At 44.5% G+C, this 27,488-nt stretch overlaps 2 protein-coding genes across 7 annotated transcripts in view; one reads left to right on the top strand and one right to left on the bottom strand.

The window, feature by feature from the left end:
• Nucleotides 1-2,754, top strand: part of LOC122752950 (biotin-dependent 3-methylcrotonyl-coenzyme A carboxylase beta1 subunit-like) — a 37,036-nt gene extending 34,282 nt beyond the window's left edge. Inside the window, 1 exon segment of the mRNA XM_043999964.1 lies at nucleotides 2,671-2,754. Within this exon segment, the coding sequence (XP_043855899.1) occupies nucleotides 2,671-2,754 (84 nt within the window).
• A 2,739-nt stretch (nucleotides 2,755-5,493) lies between these two features.
• On the bottom strand, nucleotides 5,494-26,882 carry RPE65 (retinoid isomerohydrolase RPE65). 6 transcript variants are annotated; one of them, XM_043999807.1, is made up of 15 exons: nucleotides 26,707-26,882; nucleotides 23,110-23,192; nucleotides 19,403-19,553; nucleotides 17,400-17,507; nucleotides 17,161-17,302; nucleotides 14,859-15,006; nucleotides 13,479-13,560; nucleotides 13,131-13,263; nucleotides 12,906-13,045; nucleotides 11,422-11,551; nucleotides 8,998-9,112; nucleotides 7,857-7,951; nucleotides 7,550-7,754; nucleotides 6,151-6,274; nucleotides 5,834-5,946 (listed from the first exon to the last, which is right to left on the bottom strand). In XM_043999807.1, the coding sequence occupies exons 1-14, from the start codon at nucleotides 26,715-26,717 to the stop codon at nucleotides 6,180-6,182; spliced, it is 1,638 nt and encodes a 545-aa protein (XP_043855742.1). In that variant the 5' UTR covers nucleotides 26,718-26,882; the 3' UTR covers nucleotides 5,834-5,946; nucleotides 6,151-6,179. The 6 variants fall into 6 exon arrangements, with proteins under 6 accessions (XP_043855743.1, XP_043855744.1, XP_043855742.1 ...); XM_043999810.1 differs by having other exon boundaries at nucleotides 7,643-7,754; XM_043999813.1 differs by having other exon boundaries at nucleotides 19,403-19,549.
• Between the last annotated feature and the right edge of the window lie 606 nt (nucleotides 26,883-27,488).

Raw genomic sequence — 27,488 nt, 5'->3', positions numbered from 1 at the left:
TTCTTTGAGTTTTTGGTCTTTTTTCACTTGAGGAAAAGCAAGAGATACTGCTCAATATCCCATTTTGTAAATGAAAATACACAAGAATCTTTGATTTTCATCAGCATGGGAGCATTTCCAGAGTGGGAACTCTCTTTACCAGTATATATTGAAATTTATTTATGACTTAGTACAATGGTTCTGGATTCTCACCCATCTCTTCCTGACTGGAAGTTCGGCACTCAACCACTACATCACGTTGTCACTTTTACTGGATTTTGTTGCTGAGCCAGTAATTGCCCCAGCTGTGTCATCATCAAATACTTCGCAAAGAGAATTTTCTGTTTTTTCTGTGGAATTTGTTCTTGTAACCAGTGCCCCAAAGTGCTCAAGGTAAAAGCTATAGCATTTAGCAGATGTGGCAAAGAGACTCAGTTGGTGTATATAACACTAGACTTAAAAAAATCCAAGTATGAAGCAACCACCGAAATTCACCTTACCAGTGTGAACACCCACCCCCTTGATTGACTATTCTTCAGACAAAGAAAGAGATCCCTGCTTACACTGGGGACCCCGAAGCCCCAGCAAGGAATGGTAGAAAATTTAAATAATAACATCCAGCATTTGTATAGAGTTTTAAAGTTTGCAAAGCCCTTTGCATTTATTCTCTCATTTGATCTTCACATTAACCCTGGGGGAGGTTCATTATTATCTCCATTTATACAGATGAAGGAACTGGAGCAGACAGAGATTAAGTGACCTGCCCAGTGTTACACAGCTAGGAAATATCTGAGAATGGATTTGAATTCAAGTCTTCCTGATTCTATGTTTTATGTTCTGCACCACCTAGCTACCTAGGTGCTTTAAGGAGCACACCAAGGGAAGAAAAATGATGACAAAAATAGGGAAAGAGACTGACTTTATGAGAACTCACAGCTAAAGATTTGTAGAGAACTTGACAAGTTTCCTAGAACCATAGACTCTTTTTTTTTGGTGAGGCAATTGGGGTTAAGTGACTTGCCCAGGGTCACACAGATAGTAAGTATCAAGTGTCTGAGGCTGGATTTGAAATCAGGTCCTCCTGACTCCAGGGCCAGTGTTCTATGCACTGTGCCACCTAGCTGCCCCCCAAAGACTCCTTTTTTCACTTTTTTTTGTGGGGTAATGGGGGTTAAGTGACTTGCCCAGGGTCACAGTGTCAAGTGTCTGAGGCCGGATTTGAACTCAGGTCCTTCTGAATCCAGGGCTGGTGCTTTATCCATTGTGCCACCTGGCTGTCATCATAGATTCTTTAAGGTCCAGAAGGGACTTCAGAGATCATCTTGTCCCATGTCCTTGATTTTCAAAGGTGAGGAAACTATAGACTAGGAAACTAAATTGATTTTTCCAAGGTCACATACTTAGTCAGTATGAGTCAGACAAACACTTCTCTCCATGTCAAGTTCAGTATTTTTCCCAGTACACCAAGGTAGACAATATGATGTCTCTTTGCCATGGCAGGTCAAGAGGTCAAATGACTACTTTAGGGATTAGTTTTAGAATCTCTTGGATGGGGGGCAGCTAGGTGGCACAGTGGATAGAGCACCGGCCCTGGATTCATGAGGACCTGAGTTCAAATCTGGCCTCAGACACTTATGAGCTATGTGACCCTGAGCAAGTCACTTAACCCTCATTGCCCCACAAAAAGAAGAAGAATCTCTTGGATTTAGAGATTGTGGAATATTGTAATGTGCTGCCAAGAAGCTCCCTTTCTGGAGATTATTATGAAAAGAACCCCAGCTACCAGGCTGAGATTCTGTCCTTGGGTGAAGAAAAATCATTCCATCAAGAAGCATTTATTAAGAGCAGGAGACTTGCCACCTTCCTCAAATTCTCCGTCCCTATGGTCCTAGAATCCCCAAATCAGAGTTGTGATTTTAGGGATCTCAGAGGTCATCTTGTCCAACCCATATATCTATGACACACCCACCAAGTGACCATCCAAGCTCTTCTTGAAGACTTCCAATGATGGGAAGCCTATCACACGCCAAGGTGGACCAATTTACCTTGGGATAATGCTCCTTTGGATATATTTATCATGCCTCAGGAACCTTTTCATCCTGAAAGATCACATCAGCCATAGAACTCACACCTTGCCAGTGCCCTCTGACCCTGAAGCCCCCCCCCTCCAGATGGAGAATGGAGAGTTCTTTTCAGAACTTCCATTGAAATAAGGCATTCGGGCAAGCCATATCTTCATTTTCTACCTGGTTTCACTTTGCTGGGCTTTGCCATCATGAACCCAAGTTGAATACCTTCACTCCTCCCTGCTCCACCCTCCTTCAGCTTCCTTTTTGAGTATAGTCTTCTCTCATTAGATTGTAAGTTTCCTGAGGGCAGAGACTGTCTTTCTTTGTATCCACAAGTGTTGACTTGAGCTCTAAGAGATGAAGTGACTTGCCCAGGATGAAACAGCCCAAACATGTCAGAGGTAGAACTTGAACCCAGTTCTTCCTGGCTCTGAGACCAGCTTTTTGCTCACCTCACTATGCTGCATTGAATAAGCTGTAGAATAAAGTCCATCCCAACTCCCCAACATTGCCATAATACGTCCCACAGAAGAACAGAAGACAGCAATCAAAAGGAGATCATTTCATATATGTGGATTCATTCATTCCCACTCTTGATCTCTTGCATTTTCTCTGAATCTAGGTCATTGCAAAGTGCTTAGAGATCATCAAACAGAAGGACCGCCCGACTCTCAGCCATCAGCAGCAGCCCATTCTCCGAATGTAATTAAAAGTGACTGTTACATGTGTGAAATACTGCGCTAACACTGGCTTCAAGGGACTTTTGTTTTTTACAACCATAAGATTGGATTGATGTTTATTTACTGACACTGAACAAATTGAGCAAAACTCAGAAATAGAAACTTACTAAGAATGCTGAATCATTAGCCTTCTACTGCCTCAGTTTCCCTACTTCTGGAAGAATCATAGACATACTGTTTGGCTTCCTAGCAAAGGACTCTTCCTTATCTTATGTACTTCCTTCCTTATCTTAGTGGCCAAAGGGCTGGGCTTAGAGCCCCGAGGACCTGGGTCATATTTCTGATTCTGACCTTCACTATCGATGTGACCCTAGTGAGTCCTTCAACTTTTTAGGTGTCTGTTTCATCATCTGTACAATGGGCAGACTGGCTGATGAGGTCCCAGTCCCCAGAAGATGTGCAATTTGGCTTAAAAGATGAGCCCGCCTCTGGTGTGATGGAGGGCCCTTCTCTCTCCATGATTCAAAGCATGCAAAGGTACCCTCTGTTTCCAATTACCTTGCTGGGTGGTCATGGAAATGCTTTTCATTGGCTGCTAAGCCAGAAGTGAGCATGGGTAGAAGGGCTGGGAAAGAAAATGGATGAATTCTCTCTTCCCTGGTGGTCACTGAGGCAAGAACGGGGGTCCTGGAAGCAGCCTCTCCCCTGTAGGTGGGAGTGAGGGGAAAGCAATGGCAGAAGCAGCAGCAACCTCCTGTCTGTCCCCAGCCCCCTTCTCTCTCCACTGAACATGGTCTTGCCTGCTTCTGCCCCTTGTGTGTTTCATTCCTGATCTTATGTGAAGGAATATTAGAGAAAGAAGAGAACAGCTGATGACTGTGATCTTCAAAAGATGGGAAAGTCCCAAGAGGACCAGCAATTACAATTCAGACCAGACTCTAGCAGCAGTGGCAACTGCTGAGCAAAGTGAGGAGCCAGCCCTGAGGTGGGATCTACCCAACCCAGCCTAGCAGTCACTGGATCCAGCAGCTGAGATGCTGCAAGCAATGACTCCACAATAACCAACCGTGATTCCAGAGGACCAATGATGAAGCATGCTGCCGACCTCCTACCCAAAAGTCTATAGACTCAGGGTCCAGAATGAGATATATTTTTGACATGGCCAATTCAGGAATTTGTTTCACTTGATTCATCGACTGTAGATATTCATTACAAAGGTTTTGTTTTTCTCTCTCTTTTTATAAATAATGACAAGGTTGAAAGGAGAAAAAAATCCATTTTTGTTAATCAAAAAATAATACTTAAATAAAGAAAACAGGCACAAAAATGGAGTGACTCATTTATCAACTGAGGGGAATGACCTGGTGGAATGTGTGGTAACCACCATTTCCAGTTTAAGGTCATTATCTACAGGAATCAGGGAGGTGGAGGGGCTCTGCTCCCAGGTTGGGAGCTTGTCGCAATTATTTTTTTCCATATTTTCTCAGTAATTATTCCTTTGTAAGAGCCAATTGACTACACTGAGGAGGTATTAACTGGTGATTGATTGATATGGGGGTGGGGACATACCAGGTGGGGGCTCATGAGTGGTAGATTTAGAATACTCCTCCAAGCCCTGGTCATCCCTAGGACCCCGAGGGGAGAAGTAAGAGCCATGGTCTGGGGACCCAGTGTGCTTCTCCAAGTGGGAGGGGAGAATGAGCCCCAGGGCTCTGTGTTCAACCTGTAAAACAAACATGGAGATAATACTTAGGACCATAGACTTAGGGCTAGAGAGGGACCTTAGGTGTCATGGAGCTCACCTGTCTCCTTGGACACAGGAGAAACCTGAGATGCCAAATACTGTCTGAGGAAAAGAGGGAAAATCACCTGCCCTGGGTCATAAAGATCATACAGTCATGGGATTATAGATTCGGAACTGGAAGAGTGTTGAGTCCAGTGACTGATTTTACAAAAGAGGAGCCTGAGGTCTTGAGAGTGGAATGACCTGGGATTGGAACATAAATGGCAGCCAGTGGCATTGGGGCTACAGTGACAGTGGATACTTTGGGGCAGAGGCCTCCTCAGCTGGTGTCTCCCCTGTGTCGGGCAGGTTATAGACCTAAAGGAATGTCAATGAGGTACTCACCGAGCTCATGGCCTCCCCATCATCTGCTACACTTCTCTGGTATTAATGTCCTTGGACCCCTGGGACTTACCATCAATCCTATTGGTGCATCTTAAAGACAGCTGGACCTTGCCATGCCCCATTGCCTACCAGCCTGCAGCCAGACACTCCCATGGGCGTGTCTCTTGCATTGGCCTGGGAGAAGGGCCTGCCTTACTCTTCTGTTTGTAGACCAAGCACCTGACACACAGGAAGGATTTAATGTTTCTTCCTTCCATTACCCAGCCCCAAGTCAGAGCTTTTCCCATCACCCCATGCTTTCTCTTCACCAGAGTGAATCCACAGAAGATCGGCTATTGTAGTCATAGATCAGAGAAGACACCGGCTCGTTAAATCCCCTCTTATTCGCAAATGTGGAAATGGAGGCCCAAAATGGAGAATGACTTGCTCAAAGTCATACATGTGACAGCAGAGGAAGGACCCAAGACTCCAAATCCTGAGCTCTCTGCACCATATCACACCGATTACCCCCAACAGGGATCTGGGACTCATCAGCAAAACTTTACACACATCAGCAGCCCCAGAACCTGGATCTCAGACCAACAAAAAGAAGACTGAACACAGAGATTCACTGAATGCACAATTTTGTACCTGGAATTGTTTTAATGATATCCACACTCACACCATCTAAGTGTACCCCATAGTCTGTCCAAGGGGGTCTTCTCAGGGACCCCAAAGGTGATCTTTTTGAGGGTAGTAAAGTGCCCAATGCTGGATGAGACCTCAGGCATTGTCTGGGAAGATTTGGGCCACTCTAGGAGCTTGTGGTGAAGACGGGGTCAGGTGCCCTCAGCTCAGCAGGGCAGGACTAGAGGAACAGAAGGAAGGATGGCCCGGCCCATGGGGATGACTAGGGTGGGCTGCTGGGGGTCTCGATGGTGCTGAAGAATGACCCAGGGTCAGGATTTTTTGAACAGCCCATGGAAGGTGACAGGGATGTTGATTTCCACTTCAGCCCGGGCCATCTCAGTCATGTCCTTGGCATTGAGGACCAGGAGGTAAGCGGGCTTCTGCCCCACCCCGGGGCTCACCACCACGCTCAGAACCACTCCTGGCAATCAAAGGCAAATAACAAGGAGAGAGGGTTAGGGCCAAGCTCACAGATCATGTCCCTGTGCCTATATTGATGGGGAGCTGCAGGAACAGGAAGCTCCTGGTTCTGTCCTGACTCTGACACTTGGTGAGTGTCAGATACCTTGGTGGGCAGATACTTCCATGGTGCAGGAAGAGGGCTCACCCTCCCAGCCCCCCTCACCCCCTGGCTGATTGTTCATGTGGCTCTGATCACCCCTCAGGGCTCTGGCAATGGCCTGACATTGGAAGGTGCAGAGAAGTTGTTGATCTGTGTTGGGGAGACAGTTTCCTTATCCAGGAGGTACCTATACGAATGAAATCACAAGTGGCAGATAGGTCTAGAGTCAGGAAGACCTGAGTAAAAATCCAGCCCCAGATATTTCCTACCTGTCTACCTCAGTTTCCTCAACTATAAAATGGAGATGATAGTGCCTATCTCACAGGGTTGTTGTGTGGGTCCAATGAGGTAGTATCGATAAAATACTCTGCAAATCTCAGGGCATTATCTGTTATCATTTCTACATTATCTCATCTGAGCCTTACAATTTGCTGGGGAAATATGTTTTTATTAACCCCATTTTACAGATGAGGCAACTGAGGCTCAACAAGGTAAAATGACTTGCCCGTGCTCACACAGCTAGTGAATGACTTAGGTGGGGTTTGAATAATAATAGACATTAATAATCAACATTTATGTAGCATGTACTTTGTACCTGAATACAAAGCCCATGTAAACCCTTTTGTTGTTGTTGAGTCATTTTAGTCCTATATGAGTCTTTGTGAGTCCTCAATTTGTTGTTGTTGTTGTTGTTTTGGCAAAGATACTAGAATGGTTGGCCATTTCCTCCTCCAGCTCATCTTACAGATGAGGAAATGGAGGCAAACAAGGTGAAGTGACTTGCCCAGGGTCACACAGCTAGTAAGAGTCTGAGGCTGAATTTGAACCAAAGAAGATGAGTCTTCCTGATTCCACTGCACCACCTAGGTCATCTTTTTATAGCAAGTGGCATCGTTACATAAAACTTCCTAATAATCAGATGTCCCAGAATGAAACGTGTTTCCCCCGGAGGATCCCTATCAAGACTGCACAGTCACCTTCATCACCACAATTGCTACCATCCAAATAGCACCTTAAGGTTTGCAAAGCCCTTTCTGCACATTATTTCATTCAGCTTTCACAACCACCTTGGGAAGGAGGGGCTGTCATCACCACCTTCCTTTTACAGATGAGAACACTGAGAAGGGCAGTGACTTCCCCAGGGACACGTCGATCCATCCCCTGCCTCCACTCTCCTCTCAGCACCGGCTGCAGTACCAGCCCATTGAGTCTAGCTCTGCCTCTAGGCCATGCACCACCCACCTAGTCCCACTTCTACACAGCAGCCGTGACATCCCCCTACACCTTCTATTCTCTCAGCTAAATCTTTCCAGAGCCTTCCAGTGGTGGGGCTTCAAGGTCCCTCTGACCTTGGCTGCGTTTCTCTGGATGCTCACCGGCTCTCCAATGTCCTTCCTAAAATGTGCCCTTCCCCCAACCAGATCCTTATGCCTGTCATGGTAAAGAATTATTCTGCCCTCACAGGGAAAAGGGACTGGCTCCTCCTTAGCTGTTGAGCTGAAAACGAGAACACAAGAAGGGTCCAGGATCCTAGGGCATTTCTGGTCCTCATTACCGTCATCCTCTTCCTGGGCATCTGGGTGGGACACAAAGATGGGCTCTGATGGGTAGGAGTCCGGTTCTTGCCACAGCCACGTTTCTTTAGTTTTGACATTCAGTTTACAGAGCTGCACAGTCAGAGAAGACGAGAAACACCCATGAACAAGTTGTTTTCCTTGAATAAAAGAGCTATCTCAGGCTCCTGCCCCCCAATGAGCTCTGAGGATTACCCTGTCGGGAACAAAATGGTTCAGGCCCAGGCCATATGCGTACATGTAGGGCTTCCCACCATACTTTTGGTAATTGATCTGGGGAAACTCGAAAGCTGCAAAAGAAAGCACAAGAATGAGTGAAAAGAATCAAAAAGCATTTCTGAATCAGCTACTATGGACTGGGCACCATTATATGGGGGGATACCAAGAGAGGAAGGTGGGCCAGTCTCCTTAAGGAGATTCCATTCTCCTGGGATGCCCTGTGGGGCAGCTGGGGTTGGGGATGGCTTCATGATACCTGTGAAGATGCATTCTGTGCAGAAACTGGGCTTCCTAATAAAAGGGTAAACCAAATGAGAATTCTCAACCAAATTTAGAATTGTAACCTCCCCTTCTTTTCCCAGGAAGGTCCCATTCACTTGTTTCGTCCAGTAAATAAAGTAACCATTAAAATAAAGAGGACTGAGGAAATTCCAATTACTTCGACTTTAGGGAGAAGAGAACAAACCCAAGAAAGTTCCACATATTAGAAAACGATTCCCCTGCATCAGTCACGATAACTCCAACCCCCTCATTTTGTAGGTGGGGAAATGAGTGCCCAGGGTCACTGGGGAGTCAGCGGCAGAGCTGAGAGTTAAACTCAGGTCATGAGATTCCCGAGGGATGACTTTTCAGAGAAGGAGATGCCAAATATAGGAGTGGCCCTGTGGAAGGAACCCTGATTGGGGTCAGAGCCCTTGGGGCCTGAGCTTGTGAGCTGAGCCTGGGAGTTTTCATTTGCAAAATGAGGGGTTTGGATCAGATGGCTCCTGAGGACCAGAGCAATGACCCGCGTTTATAAGGCACCTGCCTTCACGAGGGAGTTTGAGAATGATGCTAACTTTGCAGATGAAACCGAGGGCTGGAGAGATGATGAGACTTAGCCAAAGTCCAATGACTACAAACAGCCAAGACTTGGCTTTAATGAGATGGGAACCAACTGGAAACATCTCGGAGAAGTGACTGTGGACCTGAAGTGGTGTCAAGACAAGTGAGGCTTCCCTTCTGCCTTTGTATTTCCAGGGCTGGCCCAGCTCCCAGCTCGGGGGGACGTGCTTGTGGAATTATATGTGGGGGAGATGGTGCTCCCAGGTGTCTCCTGCACCACTGATCACCTTACCTTGGCGGGGCCCAGAGAAGAGGACCTCTGGCTCCAGCCAGACGGTCTCATCACTACAGAGAATGGCGGCAGCTGTGGTGTTGGGCAGACTGACCAAATTCTTGCCTGTGTCAGCCTAGGGGAAAGACAACAAAGAGCCACTGGGAGAAGAAAAGCAAAATGGTGGGTGGGCACCTCCCTATGCCATCATGGCCTTCTACAGACATGCCCAAGATATGATGATGACATCATTCCCGAGGTTTGCTAAGTGTTGTCTTCACAACAGCTCTGGGAGGCAGGATAGAGTGCATATGTTATTATCCCATTTTACTGATGAGGAAATCGAGGCTCTGAGATATTATGTGACCTGTCCTTGGTCATAGACATGGGAAGTGTCCAAGGCAAGATTGGAACCCAGGGATGCAGATTCTCAAGCAAAGAGAACTTTCTATTATACCATGAAGCATCAAGGCTGCCTAAGGCACAAAACCCACACTGGGACGGGAGGCATGAGAAGGGAAAATGGTGGGGCTGAACTAAGTGCCCTCAAAAGAAGAGTCAGCATTTACCTAAACACTTGAAGTTTTTCAAGGCATTTTACCAATATTACCTCATTTGATCCTCACAACAACCCTGTGAGGAAGGTGCTGTTATTATTCACACTTTGCAGGTGAGTAAAGTGAGGCAGACAAAGGTTCAAGTGACTTGCCCAGAATCACCTCACCATTAAGTGTCTGAGGCATGTTTCAAACTTGGGGTCCTCCCGATTCCAAGGCTAACACTATGTGTTCATCCACTTAGCTGCCTCAAAAGTCCCCCTAAGCTCCCCAGAGCCCAGGATTCCGGAGAGGCCTTATTATAACAGTAGTTTCCATAAGAATTTTCTTGGGTGTTATACCTAGAATCCAATGATGTATACACATATAGGTACATATACATGGATAGGGATATATATGGATACATGTAGCTATACATGTGTGTTTCTGTGTGTGGAGAGACAGAGTGCTAACATGCTGGATTTGGAAGTAAGAAAACCTGGGTTTAAATCTTACCTCTGACATTTATGAACTCTATGACCAGGGGCATGTCATGAAATCATAGAAGAAAGATTTAATGCTAGAAGGAACCTTAGAGGCCAAGTCCAGCCCCCTTATTTGACAACTGGGGAAACTGAGTATCAGAGAGTTAAGTGACTTGCCCAGGGTCACACAGCCAGTAAGTGTCTCAGGCAGGATCTGAACACCTCTGCCTGACTCCAGGTCCAGCTGTTACTATACCTTCCTGGGCCTCAGTTTGCTCAATGGTGAAAATGAGGGAAGAGAAGTTGCAAAGTTCCTACCTCAGAGGGTTGTTTTGAAGCTCAAATGAGATTATGTAGGAAGAGTATTTTGCAATCTCAAGTGCCCAATAAATATGCTGAATATATGACCTGTCTACACAGTCACCATGTGTATAAATCCCAGAATTCATTTGAGGGACATTTTTCAGTCACAATTGTAAGATCGACCCCTTTGTTCCATTCGACCTCTTGGCAAGGGCTCATCCTCTTAATTTTCTTTTCCTGGTGTATCTAGCCATAGATTGGCAGGGCCCTTGGAGACTTGGGGAAATCACCTTCCATTTCACAATTGGGATTATGTTGCACCAGAGGCAAAGGTATTGAGAAAACTCAGATTCAAGTACTTTCTAAAAGTTTATTTTTATCCACTCTGGGTTCATGGAGAGAAGACACTGGAGAAATTGAACCTAAGATGGAATGTAATTATAACATCTTCTCCCTTGTCTCCAATTACATTTTGCCTCCTGGCTTTGTGATTTCACAGATGGGTGATTTGCAAATGAAGTCAAAATAGACTTTGATACTTGGTGACTACAATGCAAAGGTGGGAAGAGGTGATGGAGACAAGCCATCCCAATATGTTGGGAAATGAGGTTGAGGAGGAAGGAATGAGAGACACCAAGGGTTTGTGGACTGCCTTGAAGCCTCACACCTTGGCCTCACAAAAGAAACAGAAAGGGGCTGGACCTGGCCGGCACCAAATATAACATCAGAAAAAATTAAATGAGTTCTATTCGAATAGACAGGAAACAGCTGGTGACCAATAAGGAAGCCATTCCCAAATGGGATGTCTGTGTGCAGTTAATGAACAAAGATCAAACAAAAGCAAAGCTGGGAACAAGCTCCCTTGTGTCTCTGGAACTTCCTTCCCCCAAGGCAGGGGACTCAGTAGGCAAGAAATAAGTCCTGTGATTTGCTGAAGGTGACACAGATCCTGAGCCTCAAGGACCTGAGGCTCCTTCCACTGTGTCTGCCTCACCTCTCTGAGTGCAGGGCTCCACAGTGGGTATATACACTCTCTGTGGGGAAGGGAAGCCAGCTGATGTTTCAGGGCCATGAAGGTGTGGTTATGCCTGATGTGTCTGGAGCTGCTTTGGTGAAATTACCTTGTTGATAGTCAAGGGAAGGACGTATCTCCGAACTTCAGGTTGGGGAGCCTTGGTGGCGTTTCTTTTGACCTCCTCCCAGTTCTCCCGTAAATTGGCTAAATACAAATAATTGTAAACGAACTCAAACCTGCCAAAGGAAGAATCCCAAAATGAGCAGAATAGCAGCAAATGTGAATATTTATACTTCACCAAGGGCTTTGTGTGTCTCCTGCAGCCTCACAACAGCCCTGGGAAGCACTTGCTGGTTTTATTCCTTCTACAGAAGCCAAACTGAGGCTGAGAAGCGTTGTGTGGCTTGGCAAAGGTCACTTGGTCAGGAAGCATCTGAGGGCAGAAGGAAAGCTCAAGTCCTTTTGACTACAAGTCCAGCATTTTACTCACTGAACCCCCTACTGCCTTCCAAGAAATCACAAGCAATGGGATCCCTGACTCTTGGATGGGGAGTAAGGTCCATATTCAGCACATGGAGCTGGCCTCGGGCCATGTGGATGATGCCCCTACCAATAGCCCACTTCCCATTTCCTCTGAGCCCTAAAACCAAGTCTTCATGGCCAGCTTCCTGGCAGCCAATGTCTCCACATTGAGCTAGGTTTCTTCTTGGATGACAGGTGTGGAATGCTCTGCCAGGTCTGAACTCTAATTCTCTACCATGGCTCTCTCCCTTCCCCCTTCCTTCCGTGCACCAACATGAGTTGTCCTAGAAGAAAACGGAGAGTGAAGCCTTCTAATAATTAGAATAGCTAATGATTCCATAGCATTTGACAGCTTGCAAAGTTCTTTGCACACATTAGCTCATTTGGAACTCACAACCACCCTATAAAGTATGTACTAGTATTATCCTCTTTTAACAGAGGAGGAAAATGAAGCTGAGGGCAATGACATGACTTGCTATGGTTACATAGCAAGTCAGTATTTGAGGCAGGATTTGAAGTTAGGTGTGCTAGACTGTAAGCACAACATTCTATCTGCTATTCCACCTGCTGATTCAAGGCTCTTACTGTCCAAGATACAGACATGGTTCCTCTAGGGGACATCTCTAGAGAAACATCTCTATATTTGAAGAAAGCATTTAACTTTCAGGCTAAGTTAGTGAAAGGCAAATGTGTGGTTACTGAGCCTCAGTTTCCAAATCTGTAAAATGAGAGTGTTGGAAAAGATGGCTCCTTAGGTTCTTTTCAGCTGAATGACCCTAAGGCATTTAACCTCCCAACTGTCAAATCAAATGTGAACCTATTTTGTGGCCTGGGGAAGTCTATAGACCCTTCCTCAGAATCATGTTCTTAAATGCATAAAGTCTGTAGGGTTACAAGAGGAACCAATCACATTGAAACAAGATGATCCAGTTAGACTTTACCACAAGCTCGGCTCTAGAGAAATAATCCCCTGATTCTGAGTGAAATGGAAGCCCACAAAGGGACACCCCACACAAACCCGGGCCCAGGCATGGAGACAGCCCCCCCTCATTGTTTTCTGGTCCATACCCTTTCCAGCAGCAAAGGTCCACAATGAGAAAGTTACCCTCTTCATAGGTGTTAATGTGATGGAAGAGGTTAAAAGAGGACGTTCTGTATTTGTGATTGAGGTACATGCCTTGTTTTTTATCAGCCACATGAAGCCACACCTTGGAAAGTGGGAAGAGAGTTAGAAGGGGCCCGGGAAAACTCTCCCCCCACCCCAGTACATGGCTTAGTGAGGAGGGAGCCTACCCCCATGGTTTCATTGGACTCAAAGCAGTCCATGTAGTTGGCTCCCCAGAGAGTCCAGGAAGAAAGGAATTTGAGCAGGTTAATTTTGACGGGTGTTTCCACGAACACGATGTAATTTGGAGTCAGCCCAAAACTGTGGAGAAATACAAGGGGAGTGTGTGAGGCAGGAGGACTGCTGCCCATGGGCAGGGATAACCACACACCCCTGGGGTTTCCTGACAATGTTGCAAACATTTAAATGTCATTGTCTGCATGGAAATCCTGTGGTTGGGTTTGATCCAAGGCAGGAGAGGCCCTAAATCAGCTTCCCTTTTTCCTCTTGGACACTGGTGAGGGCCCTTAGGTTACCTGTGGACATAAGATGGTTTCAGCCGATCACTGCAAGGAAACTGGACGACCACCTCCGACTTGGTTATTGGGTCTTCTTTGTCTGAAACAAAGGCATTAGCACCAGGCCATTGCAGAATCTCTTGGGGAGGAGTCAATTTGAGAATTTGAAACCGTGGGTGCAAGAAAAGCACATTTTCAGCTTGTGTTTTGCAGAGCTTATTCTTGTCTTACTAAGACATTTAATCTCAACTTTCCTCACACCTGTGTTCTTCTCTCTGCTCAGACCATCTCCAAGACCTGCTCACCTCCATTGGAGCTATCCTAACTTCTTCTTCTTCTTCTTCTTTTTTTTTTTTTTGGTGAGGCAATTGGGGTTAAGTGACTTGCCCAGGGTCACACAACTAGTAAGTATTAAGTGTCTGAGGCTGGATTTGAATTCAGGTCTCCTGACTCCAGGGCTGGTGTTCCATCCACTGCTCCCCTAGCTGCCCCCAATAGTCTTCTAATTGCTTTCCCTGTCTTCAGGCTCTTCCTTCTTCAGTGTTTTTCACACACTCCAAAGCTGACATCCCTCAAATACAGATCTGACCTTATTCTCTCTCTTCCCTTCAGCCCACTCAAAACTCTTCAACAGTTCCCTAGTTAAGTTGGCATTTCAGTCCCTTTCTCCCCAATTCTGCCTTCTCCTGATCCCCCATTCTTATTAACAGGCCTTCTCTGCTTGCACTCTCTACTCCAGTCAAACCAACCCCAAAGCCATTCCCTAAACATATTATTTTCTTTTTTGCAGGGCAATGAGGGCTAAGTGACTTGTCCAGGGTTACACAGCTAGTAAGTGTCAAGTGTCTGAGGCTGTATTTGAACTCAGGTCCTCCAGAATCCAGAGCTGGTGCTATTCACTGCTCCACCTGGCTGCCCCAAACATACTATTCTGTCTGCAATGATGGTCCACCATGTACAGGAAGTACTCATGATCCTCATCTGTGCCTCACAGGATTCCTGCTCAGGTGCCTCCTCCAATGGGAGGCCTTCCCAGAATCCACTAGTGTTAGCACCTTCCTCTCCTGAAAGGACTTTGTTTTTTACCTCCTTGTATGCATTAGAATGGAAGCTGGGCTGTTTTTTTTTTTTTTTACTTTGTACTCATGGTTCCTAGCACAGTTCCTGGAACTTAGTTAATCTTTAATAAATCACGATGACTTGAATTAAAATTTCAGTTCAACACAGATTTCCACTAGAATCCCTGAGTTCGACAGGAACCACAGGAGATTTGGGGTCCTGAAAAGTGACCAGGCCCAGCCCAAAGACAGACAGAAATCGGCTTCCTCATCATGGCCCTGACTTACTTCTTGCACCCAGGCAAGTTTGCTTAAGGAAAGATCTAGCTTGTGAGCATACCTGCTTGTAAGGGAGGAATCCTGACAATGTTATAAGCAATAGAAAAGTTCTTCCCAAAGCAGTTGCCAATGTTATAAACAGTTCCATCATTTTCGATGTGGGGGTGAGCTGATGCACCATTGACGGAGACATAGTTGCAGAGATCGACCTACAGGAGAAGAAATGCCAGGGGTTACTAAGCCAATGCCAATCAAACTCTACCTTGTGGAGCCTGACAAAATAATAATAGAATTGATCTGGAGGAACACAAGGTCTAGAACCTCAAGGGAAATAATGAAAAGAAAAGTGTAATGGAAGGGGAATAAGCCATGTAGACTTCATATTAGGTTAAAAAGCAATAACTGTCAGTACTTTTGGTCCAAGTTGCCCATGATACAGTGGAGAGAATGTTATATGTAGAGCTGGGGGACCAAAGTTAAAATTCTTCCTCTGATACATATTATCCAAGAAGCATCGGGCAAGTCATTGGATCTCTCAACCTCAGTTTTTTTTTTTTTAATCTGTAAATGAGGAAGCTGGGCCACAAGGCCTCTCTGGGACTCTCTTTGTCTAAATTTAGGATCTGATTTTCTTTTGGTTCTAGATAAACAAAAATGAAAAACAAGTGAGCCCAATAACACAGAATTAAGTGAAATCTGGGGAGACAAGTACTTGAGAAAGAATTCCTGCTTGGCAAGAGCTTTTTGGAAAACTAGAAGGCAGTTTGGCAGAAATTAGGTTTAGATTGACACATTACACCACACATCCCAGCAAAGTCAAACTGGGTGTGACCTGAATACAAAATGTCATACCACAAAAAATTAGAAGAGATTAAAATCGGGTTCCTTTCATAGCTCTGACTGGGGGGGAGAAGGCATGAAGATACTACTACCCCTTCACTCTCCCCATCCCACCAAATAGATCCTTTTGATTACATGAAATTGAAATACTCTTGTGTGAAGAACATCACTACTGCTAAGATATAAAGGGAAACCTTCCCCTGAGCATCAAGTACTTCTGAGTAGTGTGTGATATCCGAGATATACAAGGAAGTAAAGCAAATATATTAGATATGAGCTCAACTTCAATAGAAAATTGGTCAAAGAATGTGAACAAATAGTTCCCCAAAAGATTGCAAACTTTTTATAATCATGTGAAAGATTGTTCACATTCACCAATAATAGTAAAAAATATAAATAAAAAATCTCTGAGGTGAAATTCAATTAGTACAAAGTAAATAGGAAAAAGATAAACAATATGTACAGTGTCAATGTTGGAGGGGCTGTGGAAAGACAGAAATAATGACATACAGCTGGTGGAGCTGAGAATTGGCCCAAATATTCTGTAAAGTAGTTTGGAATTACGGTAAAAATGGTGAAAAATGGCCACACCCTTTGACCCAGAGACCCTCTGGTCAACGAGGTCAAAGCTGGAATGGGTCCATTTATATCAGAACAGTCACAGGTGCACTTTACATGACAGCAAAGAATTGGAAACAGAAGAGTTGCCCATTGGTGAGTTGCCCATTTGCCCATTGGGATTTTTGTGAGGATCAAGTGCAACTCTCAGCTATTCTTACTGCTCACTATGTAATTCTGCCTGAGGGATGGAATCCTTCTAAGACCATCTTCTTGGCCCAGCACAGTGGCTTGGCTCATTTCATTGAGGAGCCATTAGACTTTCAGACCTTCCCATTTCATTCTAAACTCTTTGTTCAGACGTGGACCCTGGGTTCACATTTAATCTCTGAAGCTTAGTACTTGTGTGAGCCCATACATTCTCTGTGCCTTCCTTTTCTCATTTCTAAAATAAGGGTGTTGAACTAGATGGCCTCTGAGGGTCTTTCCCTTTCTAATCTTGTGATACTGTGATGCTACTGATTTAGAGGTAGGAAGCAGGCACAGCTTGGTGTCAATGAATACAGCCTCACCTGAGCCTAGGTGAGATTCACTAATTCAATCCTATTTACAAGAAAGCTTATAGGTCTTTGTTTTCTAGGTTCCTGTGAAAACAAATCTTTCCTCTGTTTTTGGAAATAATTTTAATGGATTTGTATGTTTGCTGTTGAACTAACACTTTTCCCCAAAGCGCTGTTGCACATTAAAGAGAGAGCTGGTCTTAGAATCAAGAAGACCTGAATTCAAATCCTGCTTTGAACCATCCTCACTGAGGTACCTTGGGCAGCTCTTTCAGTCTCTAGCCTGTGTAAGAGCTGCTAATCTGTGTGAGCAGAAGGAATTTCCCCCCTGGGAGCTGTTCCTGCAGATGAAGTCACAGCCTAGAGACAAAGAAAAACGAATCTGCCCAAAGCACAAAGTTCTACCTGCTTAATCGTCTCCAGAGTCTCCGGGTTTATCTTGGTTATGAAATTGGTCTCGGTGCAGGCGTAGTAATCTTCCCCCACTGGGTAGATATTGACGAGGGCATTGTCGGTGACCTCCACTCCTCGGAAGTAAGAAAAAAACCTGCAGGAGCAAATGACGGGTGAGTCTCGAAGCTCTTCCGGGAGGGAGGCGGCCAACCAAGCAAGCACAGGAGAGGAAAGCGCGGAGTCCCAGTCACCTGGAGAAGATGTTTTTGCACGGATCAGGGAAGGCGCAGGTGCCGAATTCCGTCAGGACGATCCTCTTCTCAGTCATGGCCCTTACATAGGCATCCGTGCGGATGAACCTAGAGAAGGGCAAGAAGCACATCTCCTGAAACGCACTGACAGGGGAGAGGGGGATCCCCACGAGGCCTTCAGGGGCCTCATTTGGGATTCGCCTCCAAGTTGGAGAGAAGAGGGATGAATGAGAACCACCAGCAGCTGGAATCAGATCCAACAGGCACAGGGCCAAGAGTTCCGTGTGGATGGACGTCATTTCCTCCTAAGGGAGGACTGCAGCCGAGTGAGAATGGAAGGACTACTTTCCAGGTGAGTGAGCCTCTCGCCCATGAAGGCCGGGGGTCAAACATTTAGTGCCCGACACGACCTTGAAGGCCCACTAGTGCAGTCCCCTTGTTTCACAGATGGGAAGCCGAGGCTGGAAGGGCTTGTGCCTTGGGTAGCGATATCACAGAATCCTACATTTAGAGGTGGAAAGGGCTTTGAAGTCCCAGTCAGGACACTGGGACACCCAGAGAGGAAGAGACTTACCCAATATTACTCTTGGTGGCAGAGTCATGCTTCCTCGATACAGAGTGTGTTGGTTTGTGCTTACAATGGTGCCTGCCAGAATTCTGGGCTGATCATGGTAGAACATTGCCTGAAGGAGAGGGGGGACTGCAGAGGCCTTCTAATTCACCCCCATTCTTGTTTTAGTGGTGAAGAAACTGAGGTGCAGGGAGGAAGTTAAGTGACTTGTCAAAAGTCACACTGGTCATGAGCATCCGAAGGAAGATTTGAACCCAGGTCCTCTCCCTACAGAAACCAATACTCATTCCACTGTACCAGGCTAGAAGGCAGAAATCTTGGTCTGAGATCGAGTGATTTTTGGAAAAGAGTTCTCTCACTGCCTTTGTCTTTTTAGTAAAGGTGGCCTTTTGTGAGCCTAATCAGCCGAACCTAAATGCCCCCCTCACTTTCCACAGGCCCCAGACACTCATGGAGGTTCGCTGACTATTTGCTTTTCTGCCAAGGTTCTATTATAATTGGAATGATTTAAGTGGCTCAGTAGATAGCATGCTGGGCCTAGAGTCAAGGAGACCTGAGATCAAATCTGACCTCAAACATTCACTAGCTGTGTTACCCTAGGCAAGTTACTCTGCCTGAGTTTCTTCAACTATAAAATGGAAGTGATGATAATATCCACTTACCTACTGAGGATATTGAGAGAATTAAATGAGATCTCACATGTAAAGTTCTTTACAGCCCTTAATGTACCATATAAATTTCACTGTTCTTAGAGTTCTTATAAATGATATGAAAAAACAATAACTTAAAGGGGAAAACCAAACCTTTGATTCTCTGCTTTCTAAGGGATTCTGGGAGGTGAGAGGGAGGGTCCTTGGGGATCACCTCTAACCCCCAAGCCCATTTCAACCTTAGGTGTGTTCTGCTCAGGGAGATTTACAGATTCTTGGCCCAGGCACATGCATGTAGATGAGAAGTAGGGCCAGGTGGTGACCCCTGGATATCCAAGAAGGGACAATGCAGTGCAGATGGGGATTGCCTGGGTTCAGATCTTATCCCAAACACTTAACTACGTAACCCATGGCAGATCATTGAATTGCTCTGTGCCTCCATTTCTTCATCTGTAAAACAAGGGAGCCATATTTTATGGCTTCTAAAATTCCTTCAAGTTCTAAATCTATGAGGAGAAATGAGGGGAATGAGCATTTATGTATAACCTACTGTGTGTTAAGCCCTTTCCAATTTTATCTCATTTGATCCTTACACAACTACATGAAGTAGGCACTGTTATTATCCCTATATTATCATTGAGGAAACTGAGGCAGGCAGAGGTGAAGTGACTTGGCCAGGGTCACACATCTAGGAAGTATCTGAATCTGGATTTGAACTCAGGGCTCTCCCAGCTGCCTGGGATCCTCTGATATTGGTATCTCAGCCTTTCACATTCACTTACCTTCTATGATACGTGACCCGGCCTTCCTTAAAGTCAAACTTATGGAGAAGGGCTTGCCCATCAAATAGATGGTAAAACGGTTCACTTCCAACTTCAAACAGACCAGGCCCACATCGAAGGAGGCTGCCAGTGAGCCATGGCGGAATTCTGCCTATGAGGAAGGAGCACAAGAGCAAACCCTGCTGAGTCCCTGCCCAAGTTAAAGCTAGTGACACCTGTTTAGACCAGAGGGTGAGCTAGCTTAGCATAGTGCCCGGCACATAGTAGGCTCTTAATGATGTTTATTGATTATTGATTGATTGGCTGCTGAACCTGTGGGTCTAGGATGGAGGTGTTTGGGCATGATGGATCAGTGAAAAGGGACTGCCTGTTGGTAGTACTGGGGAAGAGTCACCCAGCATCCTGGAAGGGACCCACTGCAATAGATTCTTCTTTGTCTTTAGCTGGCTCAGTGACAATGAAGTTGCCCAACCAGGAGGCAGCTGTGGAGTAGAGGACCTGAGGTCACAGAATCACAGAAGCTGAAGGGGACTTCTGAGGTCATCTGATGTGACCCTTTCCATTAGTTGTGATGAGGAAGTGTCCATGAACATGCTTCACAAGGTGATCCAGTGAGTTAGAGTGGTTAGAGCAGCCCAGACAAGTTGTGGACGCCTCTACTTCTTGGTTGGGCATTGTACAAAAGTCTGCAGAGAATGCTTCCTAAAACTTAGTAGATGGCAGGCTCATAGGTACCACTGCTTCTGCCCCCTAACAGAAGGTACTCTATCTCATTGGGCAGCTGAGGAAATTGAAATTCAGATAAAATGACTTGCCCAGAGTCCACCTGCCATGACCAACCCAGGGACTATATGAACAGAATTACAAAACACTATTCACACAAATAAAATCAGATCTGAGCAACTGGAAAAATATTAATTGCTCATGGGTAGGCCAAGCCAATATAATAAAAATGATGATTCTATCTAAATTAATCTATTTATTCAGTGCCATGCCAAACTACCAAAAAATCTGAAAGAACAAAAGCTCAATAATATCAAGGGAATCAATGAAAAAATGTAACAGAAAGTGGTCTAGCTATACCAGATCTCAAACTGTATTACATAGTGATAATTATCAACACAATCTGGTGCTGGCTAAGAAATAGAGTGGGGGATCAGTGGAACAAATTGGGAAAACAATAAATTATAGCAAATGACCATAGTAATCTAGTATATGATAAGCCCAAAGATTCAGGCACTAGGGACAAAAACTCATTATTTGACAAAAGCTTTTGGGAAAACTGGAAATCATTATGGCAGAAACTGGGTATAAACCAACATCTAATACCATATACCAACATAAGGTCAAAATGGGTACATGATTTACACATAAAGGGTGATACCATAAGCAAATTAGGAGAGCATGGTATAGTTTACCTGTCATGTCTATACATAATGGAAGAATTTGGGACCAAACAAGATATAGTGAACATTCTAAAATATGAAATAGATAATTTTGACTGTATAATTTTTTTTAAATTACATAAACAAAACCAATGCAACCAAAATTAGAAGGAAAGCATAAAACTGGAAAAAATTGCAGGAAATATCTCTAATGAGTGCCTCATTTCTCAAATATATAGAGAACCGATTTAAACTTATAAGAATATGAGTCATTCCTCAATTGGTGAATGGTCAAAGTATATGAACAGGCAGTTTTCAGACAAAGAAATCAATGCTATCTATAGTCATGTGAAAAAAAAATGCTCTAAATCACTATTGATTAGAGAAATGCAAATTAAAGCAACTGAGATACCACCTCATACCTATCAGATTGCCTAAAATTATAGAAGAAGAAAATGACAAATGTTGGAGGAGATGTGTAATTGAGGAAAATGTGGAAAAACTGGGACACTAATGCACTGTTGGTAGCATAATCAACTAATCCAACTATTCTGGAGAGCAATTTTGAACTATGTACCAAGGGCTATAAAACTATGCATACCCTTTGACCCAGCAATACTCTTGTTAGGTCTGTGCCCCAAATAGATTTTAAAAGGGGGGGGGTTCCTATATGTACAAAAATATTTATAGCAGCTATTTCTGTGGTGGCTAAGAATTGGACATTAAAAGGATGCCTATCAATTGGAGAATAGCTGAATAAGTTGTGGTATATGATTGTAATGTAATACTATTAAGTTATAAGAAATGATGAACAGGATGCTTTCCGAAAAACCTAGAATGACTTACATGTATTGATACAAAGTAAAGTGAACAGAACCAGGAGAATGTTGTGCACAGTAGCAACAATATCATTGAATGCTGAACTGTGAATGACTTAGCTATTCTCAGCAATACAATAATCTAAGACAGTCCCAAAAGACTCATGATGAAACATGCTGTCTATAGAGGAAAAAAAACTGATATTGACCAAATATTGACTCAAGTATACTATTTTTATATTCCTTCCTTCCTTCTTTGTTTTCTTGTACAAAATGACTGATATGGAAATGTTTTACGTGATTACACATGTATAATCTATATCAGATTGCTTACTGTCTCAGGGAAGGGGAGGGAGGGATAGAATTCGGAACTAAAAACTTTAAAAACCCCAAATATTAAAGTTATTTTAACATGTAACTGGGGGAAAATTAAATATCATTAAAAGATAAAGGGGAGCCATGACTTCTCCCTAACCTGGAGCTGCTGGGATGTTTGCAGAACACCCTGTTGTTTACCAAAGATTTCCATAAACATTGATTCAGTTAGTCTCCACCACAGCCCTGGAAAGGGAGCTGGCCAGGGGTCCCAGGATTCTATAGACAGGCTGAGATGGAAGGGATCTACGCTCCCCTCCCCCATCCCCTTTTTTTTCCAGATGAGGATGCAGACTCCAGGGAGGTTATGGGACTTGTCCAAGGCTACACAGGATCCAGGATTTGAACTTGGATCCTCTGACTACAAATCTGACCCATTTCCCAGACTCATTTGTGAAATGGGATTTTTTTATTCCTATATTTCACATATAAAGATAATCAAGTGCGTGGAAGGTAAATAACTTCACTAATGTTACAAAGAGATAACAGCAGCTACTATTTACAGTGTTTTACATATACCACCTCATTTGATTTTTTTTCTCCAGTCCTGTGGCACTGTGCCATGCTGATCAGCCTCACTTTACCCATCAGGTAACTGAGGCTGAAGAGGTTAAGTGATTTGCACAGAATCACTCAGCTGCTAACTGGATTCGAACTAGGGCACACCCTCCAGCACCTCCTGGTGGCCACCACAGTTCTTTCCACTGCACTGCCTCATCCCATCTCCCACCTCATCCAGGGCCCACTAACTGACATCTGAAATTCTACCCAATATCTAGACATGGGGCTCAATAATGATAAAAATAGGTATTTATCCAGTTCAGTCTCTTGCACGACCTTGGGCATAGCTTCTCATCTTCCCTGGCCTCTGTTTACTCTTTCGTAAAAAGATCAAGTTGTTCTGGATGCTCTCTGAGTTCTCTCTAAATCTCCCATGATCCTGCCCCTAAATAGAAGGTGGTTCCCCAGACCCTTCATGGCATCCCTTTGAGGTCACTTCGATGAGAAGCGATTAGTAGAGCAGGTCAGACGCCATGTGTCCGCTTAAATGCCCAGGTTCTGTTACTCCTTCCTGCATGGCCTGGCACCTACCTGGGAGACTCAGGGGAGAGGGATGGCAGGGACTCACCTCGGACATGAGCGGGCAGTGGTGAAGACAGCTCTTCCACGGTTTCAAAAAGCTTCCTGTAGCCTCCAGCTGGGTGCTCGACTCTGAAATGGTCCAAGAGCCAAGAACAAGCCAATGTTGCTTCCCGAAGAAAACCCAGGGAAAAGATCCAGACCTCATGGGGATGGGGGTGGGGACGGGAACTGTGCCATTGGCTAGTTTTATCTTAGAAACGCAGTCAGGCTGCCATGGGGCCTCCAGCCCCTGGAGGGAGGAGAATGGTCAGGGTTCAGGTGTGTGAGTGGAAGATCCACTAATTGCCTCAAAAACAGAGATGCTTTTTTGGTGCCAACGGAAAAGATCTTAGAAATCTCACAAATGGCTGTGACCATAACAATTCTCAACTCAACTCACAAAACTGTTCTGGGACTCAGTTTCCTTCTCTGTCAAATGAGTGGTTTGGAGGACGTTACTAGTAATGTCTCTTCTCTTGGCACTTGAGCAAGTGCCTCCTTAGTGTATGTCATGGGTCTGGGGAAGCCCAGGGACCCCTTCTCACAATCATGTTGTTAAATAATTCAGAGATGCCTAATGTCGGTTAGAGGTAAGTGAAAATAGAGATGTCTTTTCTTTCTCATCCAAGTTCACAGACCCCCCTGAAAATCTACCCATGGGGTCTTTGGGAATTGTGGACCTCAGTTTAAGAACCCCTGCTCTGGCTGGATGAACGTATTATCTTCTGTGTCATTTAATGGAAAGAAGATTGGGTTTTAAGAAAACATTGTGTGGGGCAGCTAGGTGGTGTAGTGGATAGAGCACCGGCCCTGGAGTCAGGAGTACCTGAGTTCATATCCGGCCTCAGACACTTAACACTTACTAGCTGTGTGACCCTGGGCAAGTCACTTAACCCCAATTGCCTCACTAAAAAAAAAAATGTAAAAATAGGGCAGCTAGATGACGCAGTGGATAGAGCACCAGCCCTGGAGTCAGGAGTACCTGAGTTCATATCCGGCCTCAGACACTTAACACTCACTAGCTGTGTGACCCCGGGCAAGTCACTTAACCCCAATTGCCTCACTAAAAAAAAAAATTAAAAAATTAAAAAACATTAAAAAAAACCCATTGTGCACAGAGACACAATATTATTGGATGAAGAACTGTGAATGACTTAACATCTCTGAAGAAAGAACTGATATTGATGGAACCCAGACCGAAGCATGTGATTTATGACTTTTCTTTCATTTTTTCTTTTATTCAAGTTTTCTTATACAAAATGACTAATATGGTAATGTTTTACATAATTGTACATGTATAACCCATTATCTGATTGCTTACCACCTCAGGGAGGGGGAAGGGGAGAGAGGGAAGAAGGGATAAAAATTGGATCCCCAAACTATAAATAAAAATATTACTTAAAAAAAAGAAGATTGGAGTTTGAGTCACAGGACCTACATGCAAATATGTCCTTTCCCAATTCCTTCCTTTGTGACCTTGGGCAAGTCACTCTCCTGGTCTTGGCTTTAGTTTCCCCATCTGTAAAATGTCAGGGTCAACCTAGATCTCTGCTGTCAGATTCCAATAGAAACACACCCTGCAGCTGCATCTTGACTTGGAAAACCACAAATTAACATCATCTATGTTGTATTCTTGCATATTTATTTTGTTAATATTTTCCAGTTCCATTTAAATCTGGTTCTGCTGACTCACGAGTACTGTGGCCCTGAATGCTGGTCCCATGTTTGACCCTCCTGGTCTGGGCAACCTCCAAGACCCCTATCAGCTCCAGATTGATTGACATTAGGATCCAAGAGGTCAAGTAGCTTGTCCCAAGGCCACCAAGCTAGTAAAGCACAAGTGCATCTTGAAATCAGGTCTCTTGCCTCCAGGTTCAATGCTCTTTCCACTATAATGTTCTCCCCAGATCCCTGGTCAGCCTCCTCGAGGCTCTTCCAGAAACATGAGGTCAGCAGGAGGAATGGCTACTTTTGTATGGCCTCCTCTCCTGTACTTAACAATTCAGGCTGTCCCTTCCTTGAGTGCCCAGTCACTGCCCTCTCCATCTTGTGTTCCCTGTCTATAAAGTGTCAATACCTCTGTGGAATCGTGATAAGGACAAGCTAACATTGATAGATATTTTAGAGTTTGGGCAGAGCTTATGAGTATGGTCTCATTTGATCCTCACTACAATGCTGGCAAGAAAATGAGGCAGACAGAGCTTAAGTGGCTGGCCTTGAATCACAAGGCTAGTAAGTGTCCGAGGCAAGATTTGAATTCAGGTCTTCTTCCTGACTCTAGGTTCAGCATTCTATCTGCTTTGCTATCTAGCTTTGTGTGTGTGTATGAATATATATGTTTATTTATCTATGCACATATATACATAGGTATATGCAGACACAGAGACATATGGATACATGTGTATACACATCTATGGCACTGTATACACACAGATATATGTATGGGTATTTGTGTGTATGTGTATACATACATACATGCATGCATACATACATACATAAATGTGTATAGTTGTTCAGTCATTTTATAGTCATGTCCAACTCTCCATGATTCCATCTGGGGTTTTCTTGACAAAGATACTAGAGTGGTTTGCCATTTCATGCTTCAGCTCATTTTACGGTTGAGGAAACTGAGAAAAATAACATTCAGTGACTTGCCCAGGGTCACATGGCCAGTAAATGTCTATGGCTAGATTTGAACTCATAAAAGATGAATCTTCCTGACACTAGGCCCACTACTCTATCCACTGAACCACATAGCTGCCTCTATTTATTGATCATCTATCTATCTATCTATCTATCTATCTATCTATCTATCTATCTATCTATCTATCTATCTGTCTGTCTGTCTGTCTGTCTGTCTTCATCATCATCTCTCTCTGTATCTTTGTCTCTGTCTCTTTCTCTTTTTCCTCCCCTCTCTCTATTATCTACTTCACTGAGCTGTAATGTGGACCTAATTAAATAATTTCTGTAAATCTCAAAGCCTTAGATAAATAAGGATTGTAGACCCACAGCTGGAAGGAGCCGCAGAAGCCACCTAGTTCAACTTCTTCATTTTACAGAAGAGAAGTCTAAGAACAGGTCCAGAGACTGAGACTTCGCCAAGGTCACACAGTATCAGAGGTTGTGTTTGAATCAGGTCTTCTGACTAGAGAGTCAATGATTTGTTCACTGTTAGCATACTCATCCTTACCATCTATATGATGGAAGACGTGGTGGCAACAGCAGCAACCGCCGCCACAGTCAAGGTCCCTTCTGGCTCTAAGATTTAGGAATTTATTTTTAATGGGAAAGCCAGCCAGACCAACCCTCTCATCCCTTGATCCTGTCAACCTCCTTACCTGGCCCTGGGGCAGGTTCCCTGACTGATAGAGAAGGTATTTATTTGTCTTTTGCTTGTCCCAAGATACACACAAACCCTTCCACTTTCAGAAGAGAATCTATAGAGTCCATTCCACTTCATAAAACTGGCAAAAGACTCTCTCCCCCAAGACCCCTGAGCAATGCCACCAGCTGCTCTCCTTCAGAAGAATGCTGTTCCTAAATCCCAGCTCCCCCATTTTCCACTCCAGAGGCTAAAATCAACCCCCCAGTAGCTACTTACCGGCTGGACATGTTCTCCAGACAGGGTGGCAGAGTGGGGTGGCAGCAGGGGCTGTGGAGACGCCAGGGCTCCGGCTGCAGTATTTATATGGCTATTAAGTCCTTCTGAAAAGAGAGCTTTTGAGAAAACTCCTCAGCCAGTCATAGGGGGAAGGTGAACAGAGGCTGCTTTCACTCCTCAAGTTCTCCTAATGCTCTCGAGCTCTTAAGTTCTGCTGTTCCCAAGGCAGAGATCTTTGACCGTATTCCAGAGACCTTAATCCTTCCCAGGGAGTGAAGGATGACAAAGAAACTGGAGGCTGGGGGTGGGGCAGGCCATGGAGTCCCACTGAAGGGCCAGTGATTTCACTGGCACCAGCTGCCACCCCCATCTCTCCAACTCTCTTTGGCTTTGGCCAGGGAAGAGTACCAATGTCATTCAGGGCCTGGCCCCAGGTTCCAGGACCTTCTTCCTGCAGGGCAGGGCCATTGAATATGGCTGCATCCTGGATCAAGCTTGTTTCTGTCCCCTCCGTCTTCACCTTTGATGACTGCCAGAATCACACTAATCTCTCTTTAATCCTTATGCTCCATGTTTAAATAGTATTTAAATGTCTTTTCCAAGTCTTCTTTTTCTCTGCCAAAACATTTGGAAGGTAGATAGCCTAAGTCTTCTCAGGTTTCTCTGAAACTATCCCCTTCATCATTTTTTCTTCTTCTTCTTCTTCTTCTTCTTCTTCTTCTTCTTCTTCTTCTTCTTCTTCTTCTTCTTCTTCTTCTTCTTCTTCTTCTTCTTCTTCTTCT

The sequence above is a fragment of the Dromiciops gliroides genome, chromosome 4, assembly GCF_019393635.1.
Source record: "Dromiciops gliroides isolate mDroGli1 chromosome 4, mDroGli1.pri, whole genome shotgun sequence".
Lineage (NCBI taxonomy): Eukaryota > Metazoa > Chordata > Mammalia > Microbiotheria > Microbiotheriidae > Dromiciops > Dromiciops gliroides.
The sequence above is the reverse complement of the archived record's forward strand: the minus strand, read 5'-3'. Positions and strand labels throughout refer to the sequence as shown.

Excerpts from the sequence above, each read along its gene's own strand:
- RPE65 (XM_043999807.1), bottom strand. Across the intron at positions 17,508-19,402 it reads CGGGTCACGTATCATAGAAG|GTTCATCCGCACGGATGCCT; the intron begins GTAAGTGAATGT and ends GCCCTTCTCTAG. Across the intron at positions 9,113-11,421 it reads TTCCCTTGACTATCAACAAG|GCTGACACAGGCAAGAATTT; the intron begins GTAATTTCACCA and ends TCTTTCCCCTAG.